Source organism: Xyrauchen texanus, chromosome 12 (assembly GCF_025860055.1).
Source record: "Xyrauchen texanus isolate HMW12.3.18 chromosome 12, RBS_HiC_50CHRs, whole genome shotgun sequence".
NCBI classification, from domain to species: Eukaryota; Metazoa; Chordata; class Actinopteri; order Cypriniformes; family Catostomidae; genus Xyrauchen; species Xyrauchen texanus.
Window position 1 is genome coordinate 33,529,626 of NC_068287.1, and position 17,672 is coordinate 33,547,297.

Below are 17,672 nucleotides of genomic sequence, written 5' to 3' on the forward strand. Positions count from 1 at the left end.
CTGATCCTCCAAGCTTTTTTCACACACCGCCTCTGTTCTGTGTCGCGAAAGAAATGGGCGAACACATTTGAGTGCATTCTTGGGTGTGACAATGGGAGTTGAGGTGAGTGAGTGCCGTTAAAACTCCACTTGAGTGCTTGCTCACAATCTCAGGTTTGAGCCATGGAGCATTATTGAGCACATTTACATTGACTACTCACCTCACATATCATGAAGACGTTCGAGAGACAGGTCTTTTCTTACATCAAGGCCTGTATGTCAAACTACGTGGATCCGTTGCAGTTTGCATACCAGTCCAACATGGGTGTGGATGATGCCCTTATTTACATGCTACAAAGAACTCATGCACATCTGGACACCTCTGATGCATCTGTGAGATTCACGTTTTTTGACTTCTCAAGCGCCTTCAATACGATCCAGTCCCGACTGTTGTGTGAGAAGATGAGGAGGATGCAGCTGGATTCAACATTGGTCCAGTGGTGTATGAACTATTTATCCAGTAGACCACAGTACGTGCGTCTGCAGAATAGTGTTTCTAATACTATTCTGAGTAATACGGGGGTGCCGCAAGGAACCGTGCTGGCCCCGTTACTGTTTACTATCTATACAGCAGACTTCCAGTACAATAGTGGCAGTTGCTTCCTCCAGAAATTTTCAGACGATACAGTCCTGGTTGGCCTAATTAAAGGAGGTGAGGAGGAGGAGTACAGGAGAACTATTAAGGAGTTTGTGGGTTGGAGCGACCACAACCATCTCCAACTTAACATCTTAAAAACAAAGGAGATGGTTGTGGATTTTAGGAGGAGGAAGAAGACACCGTTAACCCCAATCGCCATCCAGGGCAGTGAAGTGGCAAGTGCTCTGTTCTTTGCTGTGGTGTGCTGGGGAGAGGGTGCTCGCATGGGAGATCTAAATCGAGTCAACAAATTGATAAAGAAAGCAGGATCGGTTGTGGGGACTAAATTTGATATGATCCAGCATGTGGTTGAGAAAAGAATACTCTCTAAACTAAAATCAGTCATGGACAATCCCTTACATCCAATCCATGCTCTTGGGGTGATCAACAAGAGCACCTTTAGCCATAGATTGATCGCACCAAAGTGCAAGTCTGAAAGTACCAGGAAGTCCTTTGTACCAGCGGCCATCAGAATGTTTAACGATTTATGAATATTCACCTGTTACTGAATATACTGTTATTAATTCTGCTATTGAATATCCTGTTTTGAATATGCATCTGTTACTGATTATTCGATATAGGTATTATTGTTATGTATTATGTATTGTTATTGAATGTTAAAGCTGCCGTGACAATATAATTTCCTGCAAAGGATCAATAAAGTATCAACAACAACAACAACAACAACAACAACAACGTTCTTACACGATTATGCTTAATAAGCAGGCAATGCATTTGGTCACAGTGCTAGGTTCAAGCCAGCAGCCATAATTACAGTGAAGAGCGGTATTCCATACATAAATACTGAACCAATTGCATTAGTGTGTTAAAGTGAGTTTGAGTTTCGCAAATTTCTTTTCACATTCACAAAATAACTGGTCCGAGCTCCTTGGTCTGTTATCACACATGATAGCATTTTAATGCCAAAATTGCTTAAGTAAGAACAGTTTAAGTGCCTTTTTTATTTCAATCAGAAACTGACAAATAGCGAGTAAAACACATACAAAAAATCATGTCAATTGTCATATAAGTAAGCAACATTGTCAAAATGGTACAAGCTTATCCTACTAAAATGCACGTGACATCAATTATTAGGTAAGAAAGTAGGGGCCTTGGTAGCTCAGTGAGTAAAGATGTTGACTACCACCCCTGGTGACTCCAGCCAGGTCTCCTAAGCAAATAAATTGGCCTGGTTGCTAGGGTGGGTAGGGTCATATTGGGTTAACCTCCTCATGGTCGCTCACCTGCCAAATACCTCGGCCCAACTGAAAATCATGACTAAAATTGGTGTTAAATTTGTGAAGTGTAATCCAGCCTTTCATAAACTAAATGATATTTTGCTGAAAATTTTAAAAATGCCAAAAGGTTTGTGTGAGTTTAAGGATTAGAGGTAAGATTAGAAAATATAAAAACAAAGGAAAGTCCCCATCATTATACAGAAACAAACGTGTGTGTGCTGTACACAACTATACCTGCTCGCTGTGCTTGTGTGAGTTTAGAGTGCACACCATCGGCTGATTCGATCAGTGTACGACTCGTCTGGATCATCTATGGGAAACCAACAACAGGAAACAGGAAGTCAGGTCAAAGCAGGAAGTGAGACTTCCAGATCAGACATGCCCTCCCAAGAGAAGCTCAAACACATACACATATGCACCCTAAGCAATAAGCTGTATTGACAGAAGAGATTGAGTTACATTCCATAGGCCAGGCAAGAATAAATATACTTCTTGCAGAAAGCCAGGTCTGGGCTTTGTGCTGGCCAGTCAAGTTCTTTCACATCAGACTGAGTAAATTATTTCTTTATAGACCTTGTTTTATGAAAAGGGACATTGTCATGCTGGAACAGAAAAAGGGCCTTACTCAATCTGTTGCCATAAAGATGAAAGCACTCAATTCTCTAGAATGACATTGTCAGCTGTTGTATTAGATTTGTCTTCACTGGGATCCTGGAAAAACCAAACCTGTTCATTTGAAAGGGGTGCCCATATATACTTCCCTGGCTGTCAGTCTAATAAATGATATGGCACCTGACACATCATAATGCAGTTTAATTATGATGGAAACTCAGAAAATGGAAGTCATACAATGCTATTCTGTGCTTGGGAGGCTGCTCTGGCCAACAAGCACAGTATATTCCTGCATAAATTATATGAGGATGTCTACTCAAAATGGACTCAAAAACTCAATCAAAATGGAATTGTGCCATGAAGAGGAATCACACAGCAGGATGTGATACAGTGGCAGGGTGTGGGTGTGTGTGTGTGTGTGTGTAATATTAACAAATTAGCCTCTAACATCTTTGCAGCATTTAATATGTTGTACTACAGTCCCATTATATGGAAGGAACAAGCAAAGAACAGGAAGAGCATATGTTGCTGCATTCCTGCTGTAGGCAATGACTGCATTAATGAATGCAGTTTCAGCCAAATGGATTCACTAATTGGATGAGTTAATATCTAAACAGAATAAATTATTTATACTGTCTAGAGAGGAATCAATGTAACATTCAGGGGTGAATACACTAACAGTTGGGCCACATTTGCAAGCAGAAGTTCAGCGCAGAAACTTTCTTTTACCTGTGGAACACAAAAGATGATATTATGCAGAATGTTAGTCTTAGTTATCAGTCACTTTCATTCTGTGGAAAAACATGCAATAAATGTGAATTGAGAGTTTCATTCTGCCAAACATCTCCTTCTGTGTTCCACATTAGAAAGAAATTCATATGGGCTTGGAACTACATAAAGGTGAGTAAATTATGAAAGAATTAAAATTTTTCATTCAACTATCCCTTTAATTATCTAAAGCAAGTTAACATTAACATTCGAGCTAAACTGTGTAGTGTATTACCATAATGTTGTGTTTGTGTTCTCCTGTACTACTGTAGTTACCTCATCCTACCATGGTTTAATGCTTTCATAAAAGTGTGCTAGCAAATTGTGTTATGTACTTTTTGCACCACACTGTAGAATTTCACCGTACCGTATCATAAGCGGTGAGCACTTTTTTGAGTAGCTCTGGAATGGGGCCCTGGGCTTCCATGGTGGGATAGGCCTCGCTTAGGTCCACCGTTACCCGTAGCGCTCGCTCGCTGTTCATCATCCAGGAGGACACAGTCAGGATACACTGTTTCATATTAGCTGCTGGAGTCAGCCCGCAGAGCTCCTTGAACGACACCATGGCATTCTGTAAAGAGATTGCATGAGGACATTAGTGATCTTTGTGAAAATTCCAGGTCAATTTTAATTGAATGGAATGTAATCAAAGCAGAGCTTGTTTTTTCAGTATGTGTATACAAGTGAGAAAACCACTATCAAATAGCTGCAAAGAGGAAATCGATGGAACTTGACTAGAAATTGCAGCATTTTTTCCAAATATCAATATACATTCCAAAGCCTTGTCTGGATGACTACAGACTAGAATTTCCATTGCATCAGAAAATGCTGTGAATCATTGCCTTTAAATGCAACCTGGTCTAATAGAAACCCGTCGCAGCAGATTCCAGGTGAAATAAACATTACGAGTTAAAGGGCAGGTTATCAGTTCATAAACACTTTTTGCCCTGTTCCTCACAGAATCTTATGACTAGGAATGTGCCAGGGTGGCTGAGTAATGGACTAGTTGTTTAACGACTAACTAATCAATTAATGAGGTCGACTACTAACATTACTATTTTTAGTGGTGGTGGTAGAGACACACTTCTCAAATTAATTGAGAAGCATTTTTGCATGATGATAACGTTCTGTGCTTAACAGTGAATAACAGTCAGCACAGAAAAACACTCTATAAGAAGTTTCACCTCTTTAATGTTTAGGTTTAGTCTTCTTGTGCACTGTTGTTACAGCAAAGTGCTGCATCAGCAATACATTTCAAGACCATCACTGTCAGACATTAAATCCTCTGCTTTGAGTAATGTTCCCCTTATTTGTGAGGTGATGTAGAAAGATAAAAATCTTTGTTGATTCTGTATGACACTTCTTGAATAAACAGTTACAGTAAAAAAGGTTTAAACTGCTTGATTTCATGAAATAGATGTGCAGCCGCAATATTATCTTGCAGTTCTGCACTTTTGAATGGGCAGCAAGAATCGTTCATGGTATGTTGAAGCGTGTAATTCTGCATTCACGATGTGCATATTGACCCTTAATATCACCCTAAAATGCATCTGATCGGGGTCATTTGAACATAAAGGAGCCTAATTATGAAGTGCCATAGAAACATCACAAAATGACATGGTGTAAGTGTAACTACCTCATTGTGACCAAAAGTAAAGAAAATTTTAACTTTTCTGCCTCTGACGGAGGTGAAACTCATGTTTACCTCTCTTAATCTCTTTATGTTCAATACATGTGAATTGTGTAGAAGAGGACACTCTCTGTTAAGTTGGAGGCTAAATCAAAGTCATGATCTAGTTTGTAATAAAAGCACATTCAGCTCTTTGTGTCCCCGAGCGACAGAGAAAGGACAAAGCTTTGCCTTTTAGTATCTGACACTTAAGTGCTAAATCACTACCGAAAACAGCAAGAGTTCTCTGAGAAACTCTCTCGTCAACATTGCTGCCTTAGTGGTTCATCCAAAAATGAAAACTGTAATAATTTACTTAGTCTGTTTGTCACAGACTTATCCTAGCCCCAGTCTCCTTTCATTTTATGGAAAAGAGCGGCCATGATATTCTTCAAAAATGTAAATATTTGTTTTCCTCATCACTCTCACACACACATGTACACACACACACAAACACACACGTCCCTGCTCAGAGACATAAACCTCAGGGGCTTCCTGACACACACTGAACGCACAGAATACACTATGCCCTGAGAGTTTTGTGCTTTCATTTCACACTATGACAAGTATGTGTGTGTGTGTGTGTGTGTGTGTGTGTGTGTGTTTACACACTCATGTCAGAAATTTGATAATGTGTGAAAAATCTGACTACACATCAGAGCTGCTTTTAATTATCAACTAGAAGGAAGGTTTGTGAAGACAAAACCATGCTTCAATGATTTTTAGTTTTTTGGGATTTTCTCCTTGTTTTCTCCCAATTTGGAATGGCCAATTCCCAATTTGCTTTTAAGTCCTTGTGGTCGCATAGTGACTCGACTCAATCCGGGTGGCGGAGGATGAATCCCAGCTGCCTCCGCGTATGAGACGTCAACCCATGGAGACGTTGTGCGTGTGGAGGCTTCACACCAACCACCGCTGCATCCACACTCAACTCACCACGTGCCCCACCGAGAATGAAGGAGGAGGTTACCCCATGTGACTCTATCCTCCCTAGCAACCAGGCCAATTTGGTTGCTTAGGAGACCTGGCTGGAGTCACTCAGCACAAAACCTAGCTTCAATATTAAAAAACAGTATTGAAGCTAGAAAGTTATATACACCATTTACTTTATCTAAATAAGGACATAACATAGACATCACTTGTTTTTGTAGAAAGCCAACTTTAAATACTACAGACAAACCCTAACCCAAACTTTAACTGTAAAGGATTTACAGTTAATCTGTCAGATTTAGCCAACAACAGTCACTAAAGTATAGCTATGTAAAACCACTCGCCCACACACATATATGAATTTACACAATGCCTTTTTAAAAATATTTTTCTCTTTTGTGGTCGTCCCCACAAGGTGTTTTCAACAGGATTTGCTATTCACTTGGGACATTTTGAGAAATGCAGTCCCCACAATAACACCAAAACATACCCACACCCACACACTTCCCTGCTATTTGTTCCCTCTGTTGTATGAGCTACCTTGGGTAGCAAAATGACAAACATTTATAGTTAAAGGAATAGTTCACCTAAAAAGTAAAAATGTTCTCATAATTTACTCACCATCATGCCATCCTAGGTGTTTATGACTTTCCTCAGCAAAACATTTTTATAAGAATATGTCAGCTCTGTAGGTCCATACAATGCAAGTGAATGGTGGACAGAACTTTGAAGGTCCAAAAAGCAGATAAAAGCAGCATATAATATCCCTTGTGAAGATATGGATTTAAACACTGGAGTCGTATGGATTACCTTTATGCTGCTTTTATCTGCTTTTTGGACCTTCAAAGTTCTGTCCACCATTCACTTGCATTGTATGGACCTACAGAGCTGAAATATTCTTAATTCAATCTTCCTTTGTGTTCAGCAGAAGAAAGAAAGCCATATACATCTGGGATGGTTTGAGGGTGAGTAAATGATGAGAGAATTTTCAATTTTGGGTGAACTATCCCTTTAAGTTTGAAGTGTGTGTGTGTGTGTGTGTGTGTGTGTGTGTGTGTAAGTGATATTAGTGGTTTGTTTAAATATACAAGCTGTTTCAGAACATTCTTGAACAATTTATTCCTATAAGAGTGCTATTAGCAGTGTCACACACCCACCCACACAAAATCACCAGCCAAAAAGCTGCTCTATCTTGTCTATTGCACTTTCATAATATCTTCCTTTTTTCTATTCATCAGTCATTTTTAGTATAATGACCTCTTTGCTACATGGTCTAAATTCCATAATTGAATTCAAACACAAACAGAGGGGCTCTATCCACAAGAGCGCTGGAAAGAGTCACTTACGGCACACTTGGATGATGTCTTACAGATACTTCGACTGTGTTTGTGAAAAGAGGGGTGTTTGTGTTTTTTCATAGGTCAAGTAGAGAAAAAAAAATCCTTTTAGTAAATTTGATTATGTGGCATTTGAAATATGTAAGGCCACAGGAAATAAAAAACACAAGATAATAACTTAAATATTGCAATTGTTCCTTCTAGACAATAGTGAGATTAAATGGAGAACAATTGGAGTCCTTTTCTTTTCATATTCTTCTCCTGAGTAAAACACATTAGAGAACGTCTCAAACTGTACTCTGGATAACAAAATCTGCAATAAAGCATCAGAGATTTCAATGCGAACTGAAACATTTCTCATCAAAGTCTCCAATTCATAGCTCTACACTCTTACTCTATGTAAACAAATGTATTGTTTTGTCATTGTTATTTATATATTAAGATGAACATCTTCGCTAACTCACATTTAGTCACAAAACATTAAGTCTCCAGAGCCACAAAGCAGCAACCTATGAGCAATTATGTTTTCCTCATGGAGAGCACCTTTGAAGTTAGAAGTAGCTACTTTACCATGAAACTCTACAGAAACTCTCTTAATCTCTTACACTTAGACAGCACTGATTTATTACCTGTGTTGAAAATTACTCAAAATAAATAATCCACTACAAATGACTAACTACTTCTCTAAAATGTAATCAGATTACTTTACTGATAACTTATTCTAAAAAAGTAATCACATTACTAATTATTTTACTTTAAGTTACTTTCTAAATCACTTTTCCAAGAACATTTTTGGGTTATCTGCTCATTCAAAATGTCTATATTTCCTCATTCATTGTCTCACACACCCTTCTGCTGTCACAGAAACGCTAACAGATTTACATGTGATTTCATATTTTAAATGTATTACATATTGTACATATTACTTTAGTGCAAGTAATAAAAATCAGTAACTGTAATCTGATTACAAGAATATAAAATGTAATGCTTCACACTACTTTTTTCTACAGTAACTAATTACTTTGTAATTGGATACACCCAACACTGTTTATTACAGGTGTTGAGGCATAAAGCTGTCCCTTGTCAGCAATGAAAATATGGATAATATTTACCTATTCAATATTTGATTACACTTTATATTAGGTGTCTTTAACTACTATGTACTATAGGGTTGTTCCGATACCAGAATGTTTCCTTTGGTACGATACCAGCCCTGATACCTCGGTATCAATACTAACTCAATACTCAACAAATAAAAAAAACTCTGATTTTTATGAAATTACACAGAAAATTACTTGTCTAAAAGAGCTGTATTTTACACTGTGTTTTACACTGATCAGCCACAACAATTATATCCCCCTCGTGCCGCCAAAACAGCGGATAGCATTCTGAGATGCTCTTCTTCTAAACACAATTGTACAGAGCGGTTATCTGAGTTACCATAGACTTTGTCAGTTCTAACCAGTCTGGCCATTCTCTGTTGACCTCTCTCATCAACAAGGTGTTTCCGTCCACAGAACTGCTGCTCACTGGATGTTTTTTGTTTTTGGCACCATTCAGAGTAAACTCTAGAGACTGTTGTGTGTGAAAATCCCAGGAGATCAGCAGTTACAGAAATACTCAAACCAGCCCATCTGGCACCAACAATCATGCCATGGTCCAAATAATTTAGATCACATTTTTCCCAATTCTGATGATTGATGTGAACATTAACTGACGCTCCTGACCCATAGCCACATGATTTTATTATTCACTGCACTGCACTTGATGGTGCTAGATGGGCGGGTTTGAGTATTTTTTTAATTTTCAAGCACAACAGTCTCTAGAGTTTACTCAGAATGGTGCAGTTCTGTGGTCAAAAAATGCCTAGTTGATAAGAGGTCAACATAGAATGGCCAAACTGGTTCAAACTGACAAAGTCTGTGGTAAAGGTGCGTACACACTGCCAGCGACTGTGTCGCTGCAGGTCGCTAGTGGCTGGCGGTGAAGTCGCTAGTGGATGTTCCCACTACTGGTTGCCTAGTAATGTTTGTAAATGACATTCACGCAGTATTTTTCTTAAACATTTTCTTGTACGTGGGAAGAGACATATCGTAGAGCACTGAAAAATTTCTAACAGCAAGAATTAGCCTTTCATCCATCTTTCCGTTACTGCAGGAGCTGAGAGAGAGAGGGAGAGAGAGAAGGATCACGTGAGCTCTCCCGTCTTCTCTCCTATTTGCTGTCGCTTCTGTTAGTCGCTCTTCATTTGAATAAAGTTGAACTTGTCTCAACTTTGTCGCGTCGCTGGACACGCCCACATCTAGTCGCCAACGGTCGCGACAGCTCGTGTCTCCGGAAGTCGCTGTGCTCTCATTGAAAATGAATGGTATGGAGTCGCTGTCACGCGCGATGTCGCTGGCAGTGTATACGCACCTTAACTCAGATAACCGTTCTGTACAATTGTGGTGAGAAGAATAGCACATCAGAATTCTGAGATGCAGGTTGCCGCTGTTTTGGAGGCACGAGGACCAGTTTAACAGAGCTCTCATTTCAGCAAGATTTTTTTTCTTGAAAGATCTTTGAAGTTCTTCCTGTTTGTGAAGAGTTCATTATATCAAGGTTCCCTTATATGTGGGTTTGTCTCAGTCATCTTTTTCATGTCTGCAAGTAGTCCAAAATGCAGCAGCTAGACTTCTAATGGGTACTAAGACAAGAGAGCATATCACTCCGGTTCTCACTTCCCTACATTGGTTACCAGTTAGTTATAGAGTTAAATTTAAGGTTCTGCTGTATGTTTATAAGGCCTTGCATGGTCTAGACCCTCAGTATATTGCTGATCTACTTCAACCTCATTCTGCACTTATGTCTCTTTGATCATCAAATCAGTTACTCCTCTCTGTTCTTCGTTCATGCTTGAAAACCAAAGGTGATCGGGCCTTTTTAGTTGCCGCCCCTAGGTTGTGGAATGCACTTCCATTTTGGTTAGGTCTTCTTCCTCATTGGCCATATTTAAGTCAAGTTTGAAGACACATTTTGTTATGTTTAGAATTGTTGGGGTTTCAATATGTATGTTTTACATGTTTTATTGTTTGTTCTTTTAACACTTGGAAAATTCTAGCACTTGGTATTAATGTTTTTTCTTATTGTACAGCACTTTGGGTTCGTGACTGTGTGTGTTTGTGGGTATGCCTGTGTGTGAAGAAGATGACAGGGCAGTGAGGTGCCTCTTATTCATACTGTTTAGCGCAGAGCAGGTGACTGTACCTTCATAAGCTGTAAGCCATAATCATAAAAATTATATCAAATAAAGGCTTTAAATATCTTACTTTGCTTGTAATGAGTCTATATAATATATTAGTTTCACCTTTTAAGTTGAATTACTGAAATTAATGAACTTTTGCACGATATTCTAATTTTTCGAGTTTCACCTGTATATTATTTCATCAAATGACATCATTCTGCTGTTTAATGATCACACTTGGCTATATAGAGGCTTATTTATTATAATTTTCAAATGGCCTTTTATTTAATCTCAAAACTCTCACATTGCATTATATTTTGCAAATGTAGAATCCTTTAATATGGTACCTATGGTACTAGATGATATCGTACCGTTTAAAAAATGTTTGTATCACAATATTTATTTAGCACCGGTATACCGTGCAAACCTAATGTACCAACATTAAAATACATTCAATAGTATGTATTTATTGTGTAAATATGTTTTTGTGCAAAATTCTCATAAGATTAAAATGTTCTGCTACTGAGGTTGAGGTTTTTGAGTTGGAGTTGGGTTAGGGAGTTAGGGAGTTAGGTTTTAGGGTAAGGGTTAGGTTTAGGGTAAGAGGTAAGGTTAACAGCAGAGTCCCATTCAATTTTTAAATGCTGGTAACCGGTTTATAACCGGTTAATTTTGTTCTGATAAATATTTAATGAAACCAAAGACCAAACGGTTAACCACAGTAAAAATATGTTATTTTAGGCTACTGTATACTATGCTTGCTACGATTTCTATGCTGATAATTTGCCCACATTGGGAAAAAAAAATGATTGCTTATATTTTTATTAAGAGCTTGTTTTTCCAGACTAGGTCCCTTGTTTCTCTTGTGAGATCTGGCAACAGCCATATGAACCACCTGCCCCCCGGCATGCTCGTTTGCTTCAGTCTGTACTCGGGAGGATAGCGGCTCGCTTCACGGCCAGTTTGCCTCATCCCTGGAGCCAGTTCTGGATGACGACATCACCGCTGCATCGGATAGCGTTCAGGCGTCTGACACTGAAGACCTAACCGGACTCCCATCCTCGGGCCTGTCTGCAGGTACACCAAGCCAGGGCACTCAAAGATCTGCACCAGGGTAGTCCCGATCCTGATGTGCTGCAGGAACTGCGCTCTGCCACTGACCTCGCTCTCAGATTTTAGAAGGTCACAGCACATGTACTCGGGCGGGCAATGGCCACCCCCCAGGATGGTCCAGGAACAGCACCTGTGGCTGAACTTGGTCGAGATGTGCAACGTTGACAAAGCCCGCTTTCTCAACGCCTCCATCTCCCAGTTTGGTCTCTTCGGTGACACCGTTGACGACTTCGCCCAGCAGTTCTCAGCAGTGAAGAAACAGACGGAGGCCATCTCCCACATCATGCCACGCCGTCATAACGCAGGCCGTCCCCCGTCTGCTCGCCGTGGGCATCCCCCTGCGAAGAAGCCAACAGCAGCTCCGCCTCAAAACGGGCCCAGCTCTCAGCCCCAGCATCGAGCGCCCCAGAGGCGGCGTACACCCCTCGTGTCCAGGACCTCCTCTATGGCCCGTAAGACCCCCTAAACACTCCTGAGATGGTGCACCCAGGAAGCCAGACGTTTGCTCCAGAGCTGGTAACAAGACCACTCCGTCCACCGGTGGAGGGCCAGGAGTAGAATCCTTAGTTCCTTAGAAAACCCAAATTTTCAATAAAAGAGCAATTTCCTCACTTCCTGGGTCATCAGACCGGCGCGCGCCCTTCTCACGGCACCCCGGCACCAAAACTTTGCATTCCTGTCTCCCCTGATGTGGTCACCTCGCCTCCGGACCCACAACTACCCAGCTCCGGCAGGCCAGCGCTGACGAGTCTCAAAGACGTCCCTACAGGACCTCCTCCTCTGTCTGTATCCCGCCCCCTGCCGGGTGCACGGAGCAAGGTAAGTGCTTTGAGTTTTTTTCTCAGAACCCAAGCCTCAGGACGCGCCTTTGCCTCCCGATGCACTATTACCTGCTCCCCCCGCTGCGATGCCCCGCCCGGTACGTCCAGTCCTGTTAGTGCCCATCGCACAGAGCTTAGACGCATGATTGCGCTTCCCAGCCCGTCGCGTTGGCTGGCCAGGACCATCCTACAGTCTCGTTTCAGCGGTATTCGCTCCACCCCATTGCACGGAGAGAATGCCAGCACCTTACGAGCAGAGATTATCAATTTGTTACTCAAGGACGTGATAGAGCCTGTCCCTCCAGCCTAGATGAAGAAGGGTTTATACAGCCCTTACTTCATCGTACCCAAAAAAGCGGTGGGTTGCGGCCAATCTTGGACTTGCGAGTTCTCAACCGGGCTTTACACAGACTCCCATTCAAAATGCTCATGCAGAGGTGAATTCTAACCTGTGTTTGGCATCAAGATTGGTTCACGGCGGTAGACCTGAAGGACGCATACTTCCACGTCTCCATTCTGCCTTGACACCGGCCCTTCTTAAGGTTCACATTCAACAGCCAGGCGTATCAGTACAAGGTCCTCCCCTTCGGCCTGTCCCCTCACGTCTTTACCATGGTCGCAGAGGCAGTCCTTGCCCCGCTAAGGGAAGTGGGCATCCACATTCTCAACTACCTCGACGACTGGCTCTAGAGTTACTATGCACCCACAGGGACCAGGTTCTCGTGCACCTCAGCTTCTTAGGGCTTCAGGTCAACTGGGAAAAAAGCAGGCTCTCTCTTTTCTCGGTTTGGAGTTAGATTCAGTCTCAATGTCAGTGCGCCTCACAACCGAGTGCGCACAGTCAGTACTCACGTGCCTTGCTCGCTTCAAGCCAGGCACAGTGGTTCCTCTCAAACTGTTCCAGAGGCTCCTGGGGCATATGGCATCCTCGGCCACGCCGCTCGGGATGATGCAGATTTGACCGCTCCAGCACTGGCTTCAGACTCGAGTCCCGAGATGGGCATGGCGCCACGGCACATACCGTGTGTTTATCACCCCTTCCTGCTGTCAGACTTTCAACCCTTGCACAGACCTCTGTTTTCTGCAGACAGGAGTCCCCCTACAGCAGGTGTCCAGACGTGTCATGGTCACCACAGACGCCTCTCAACTGGGTTTGTGCTCCGTGTGCTACGGGCACGGGGCCCCGCCTGTGTTGGCACATCAACTGCCTCGAGATGTTGGCTGTATTCCTTGCCCTGTGGAGGTTTCTCCTGCTGATTCGGGGCAAGCACATCTTAATCTGTTCAGACAGCACCACCACGGTAGCATACATAATTCGCCATGGCGACATACGCATATCACATGATGGCAGACGCGTTGTCACGGCAGGTTGCGCTCAGCGGAGAGTGGAGGCTCCACCCCCAGGTGGTCCAGCTGATTTGGGGCCGCTTCGGCAGGGCACAGATGGATCTCTTTACCGCCCAAGACAATTCCCACTGCCCACTCTGTTACTCCCTAACGGAAGCCCCCCTCGGCACAGATGCATTGGCACACAGTCCTCGCTGCCCCTGTCACCTTGTCTGTAGCAACTCCTCCCTTATCAGGCAGGATCTACCACCGCACCATGTCCACGGGTGGTTTGACAACCCCCATGTGTATTTGCCACAAGTTACCTCCCCCCAGTCTGGGCAGGTCGTGGTCTCCGCAGGACCTTTTCCCCCTGAAAGAATAGGAACGGGAAAGGACGCCGTCCCCGACGCATCTGTAGAATTAAGATTTTAACTCTATACAGCCGCTTTTAACTCTATGATGAGAAACGTAGAGAGAGAAAAGGCCGCGGCTGGCTCCCATACAAGTCATGTTGCCTGTTCCCGTATGGGTACTGGAACCTAAGAGCGGTATATGAAACCACTTATTGGGGGCATTGGGGAGGGTTACGTGCAGCCGACCCAGCTGCTTCTAGCATGCAACAGCCTGCTTGCACCTGGCTCAGCAGCCACGTAACACGGGTTAGTGCATGCCGTTTTTTAAGTGGGACCCCTTGTGTCACTACAATCGACACATCGTCGAGTGAGTAACAGAAGGGGAATGTCATGGTTACTGTTGTAACCTCCTTCCCCGATGGAATGAACGAGACGTTGTGTTCCCCTTGCCACGTCACTATCCCTACCACTGTAATGCGTCGTAACCATATTCTTGGCTCCTCGGTGAAAACCTGTCAAATTCTGTCTGCCAACTTGACATTGGCCTTTTCTCAAGTTCATAAGTACCGCAAGGCTCTCAGAAGAGACCCCTTGTGTCACTACAATCTATACAATGTCTCGTTCCTTCCATCGGGGAACGGAGGTTACAACAATAACCATGACGTTTCTGCTCAGAACGAACCGAAATGAAAAACATTTAGTTTTTAGTCCCTGGTTAATAGTGTAACTACAAATGTAATTAAATGCAGGTACTTTAAATGTAAGTACAATGTAACAAAACTTATGTACAGTACATAATACGTATATAGTATCAAATGCTTAAGTAATCCTGTTAACCTCCTAATCCTGTTACTCTAGCTTCTGATGAACTCTGTAGTTCATTCATGACTCACCTGCTAGAAAAAACCGATGCCGTAAACCAGTGCCTCTCTAATGATGCTGCAAATATTAGTTATCTGCCGAACCAATCTGGACAGTCCCTGTCTCACTTTTCTCTGACTACTCCTTTTTCTGTCTCTGAGTTAATCTTGAAATCCAACCCTTCATCTTGTCGTCTTGACCCTGCTCCTACTCCTCTTCTGAAACTCTGCCATTCAGTTATTTCTGCACCTATTTCTCACTTCATCAATGCGTCTCTTACCTCTGCCTCATTCCCTCTGCCACTCAAAACTGCTGCTGTTACCCCTGTTCTCAAAAAAACCAACATTGATCCCTCAGTATTATCTAACTATCGTCCTATTTCAAATCTACCCTTCATAGCTAAATTACTAGAAAGTACTGTTGCCTCCCAGCTTCAGTCTTTTCTAGTCGAAAATAATCTTTTTGATCCTCTTCAATCTGGTTTTCGCCCTCTACATAGTACTGAAACTGCACTAGTTAAGGTACTCAATGATTTGCTTCTCTCTGGTGACTCTGGTTCTCTGTCTATGCTCCTGCTGCTGGACCTCAGCTCTGCCTTCGATACTGTCTCCCATCAACTACTCATTTCTCGTCTTTTGGATGTGGGTATTTCTGGTGCTGCTCTTTCTTGGTTTTCTTCCTATCTCTCTGATAGACAGTTCTACATTTCAGTTCAAGATTTTCACTCACCTACTGTCCCCCTGAAGCAAGGTGTCCCACAGGGATCCGTTTTAGGGCCATTACTATTCATAATTTATATAATACCTCTTGGTCAGATCCTTCGCCGTCATGGTTTTAATTATAATTTTTACGCTGACGACATTCAATTATATACTACCTGTACATCGACTCTATCACAACTAACAAAATCTCTGCTTGTGTGCATGAAATAAAAGATTGGCTTCATTCAAATTTTTTAAAACTTAACATGGACAAAACTGAGATTATTTTTACCGGACCTCCGTCACTCACTAACAAAATTCCTACTAACTTCACCTGCGAGTTTGCTGGCTCTCACATCAAACCATCTAGTACTGTTAAAAGTCTTGGTGTAATCTTTGACTCCTCTCTATCTTTCCATTCTCACATTAATTCTATCACTAAATCAGCATTCTTTCATCTACGTCGCATCGCTCAGCTCCGTCCCTTCATCAGTATCTCAGACGCTGAAACTGTCATCCATGCATTTATCACATCACGTCTCGATTATTGCAATGCACTTTTTATTGGCCTTCCTGCTAGCTCCATTTCCAAATTGCAATACATTCAAAACTCTGCTGCCAGAATACTCACCCACACCAAGCGTTCTGCACATATCACCCCAATTTTGCATGATCTTCACTGGCTTCCTGTGGTTTACCGTATCAAATTCAAAATTCTCCTTCTCACTTTTAAATCTCTGCACGGCTTGGCTCCCTCCTATCTCTGTAATCTGCTTCACCCCTACGCACCGACCCGCTCTCTACGATCCACCGACTCTAGCCTTCTCATCGTCCCTCGGCATCGCCTTGTTTCGATGGGGGGCAGATCATTCAGTGTTGTAGCACCCAAAATATGGAACTCTCTACCCCGATCACTCTGTTCTGTTAACACTATCTCTGAATTCAAATCCATGCCCAAAACTCACTTATTTGCTGAATGTTATAACTCTTAAGTTGTACTGTTTTTTTTTTTTTTTGTTTTTTTTTCCGCTGGGTGCTGTCCCATCTACCTAACCTTCTCATTTTCTGTACCTTCACTGTTATCTACCTGCTGTTGTTTTGTCTGCTGTCTTTGTCCTCTGCCTTTATTGTTGCTTGTCTATTGTAAAGCGTCCTTGAGCTCCGGAAAGGCGCTATATAAATAAAACTTATTATTATTATTATTATTAAGTACATAGTAGTTAAAGACACCTAATATAAAGTGGGACCAAATATTTTAGCAAAACCTAATTCATCCACTCACATGCTTCACGGTTTATACACAATTATGCAAATCTATAACAGGCATGTTATGTTTAGACAGACGCTGACTCACCACTTTACATTGTGCATAGTAATATGTTATGCACACTAATGTTTAATTCAGTGCAGATTTTAATGAGAAACAGGTTTTTAAATAAGTTTGTAATACATGTCTGACTAAGGAATTTCTTTTTCCTTCTTTGAAAGATTATATTTAAAACTGGCATGCAGCAATTATAACCGGCTTTGTGAGAGCAAAATAGTTAAATTTTAGGAATAAAAAGTTTAATGCATGCATCTCAGTGATTCATAATCTACTCTAACCATCTGCTTATTGACATTGCTCCGAAAGAGTTTGTGTGTGTGAGTACGCTTGGAAGTAGTTATTTCATTAGAGTGAGAGTGTGGTCCACAGCACAGTGAGATCAATCTACACAAAGAACGCTTCCTGCTGAATTACTGTGACACCATGGAGACCATGAAGATCATGCTGATTAAAGGGACAGTTCACCCCAATAATGAATATTCTGCCATTATTTCCCATATAATCATAAGTCATACTGGTCTGGAAGAACATGAAATTGTTGAACATGAACAGAATTTTCACTTTTTGGCTTAACTATACCTTAATGGCCCCCAACCTTTTGTGTTGACTGCCTTATGGGAGAGTGGGGGTTTATACTCATTTCTCAAAACAGTTAAATATGTCAGATAATATTTTAAGATGTTAAATACCAGGTCTGTTTTATTGTGTGAACAA

The 17,672-nt window shown here is 41.8% G+C and overlaps 1 protein-coding gene across 1 annotated transcript in view; it reads right to left on the reverse strand.

Annotated features, from left to right (window-relative positions):
* LOC127652629 (inactive phospholipase C-like protein 2) overlaps positions 1-17,672 on the reverse strand; it is a 112,439-nt gene that overhangs the window by 29,068 nt on the left and 65,699 nt on the right. The window contains exons 3-4 of the mRNA XM_052138884.1: positions 3,662-3,865; positions 2,149-2,224 (exon numbers count right to left, since the gene is read on the reverse strand). Coding sequence (XP_051994844.1) covers positions 2,149-2,224; positions 3,662-3,865 — 280 coding nt within the window. The remainder of the gene's footprint in view (positions 1-2,148; positions 2,225-3,661; positions 3,866-17,672) is intronic.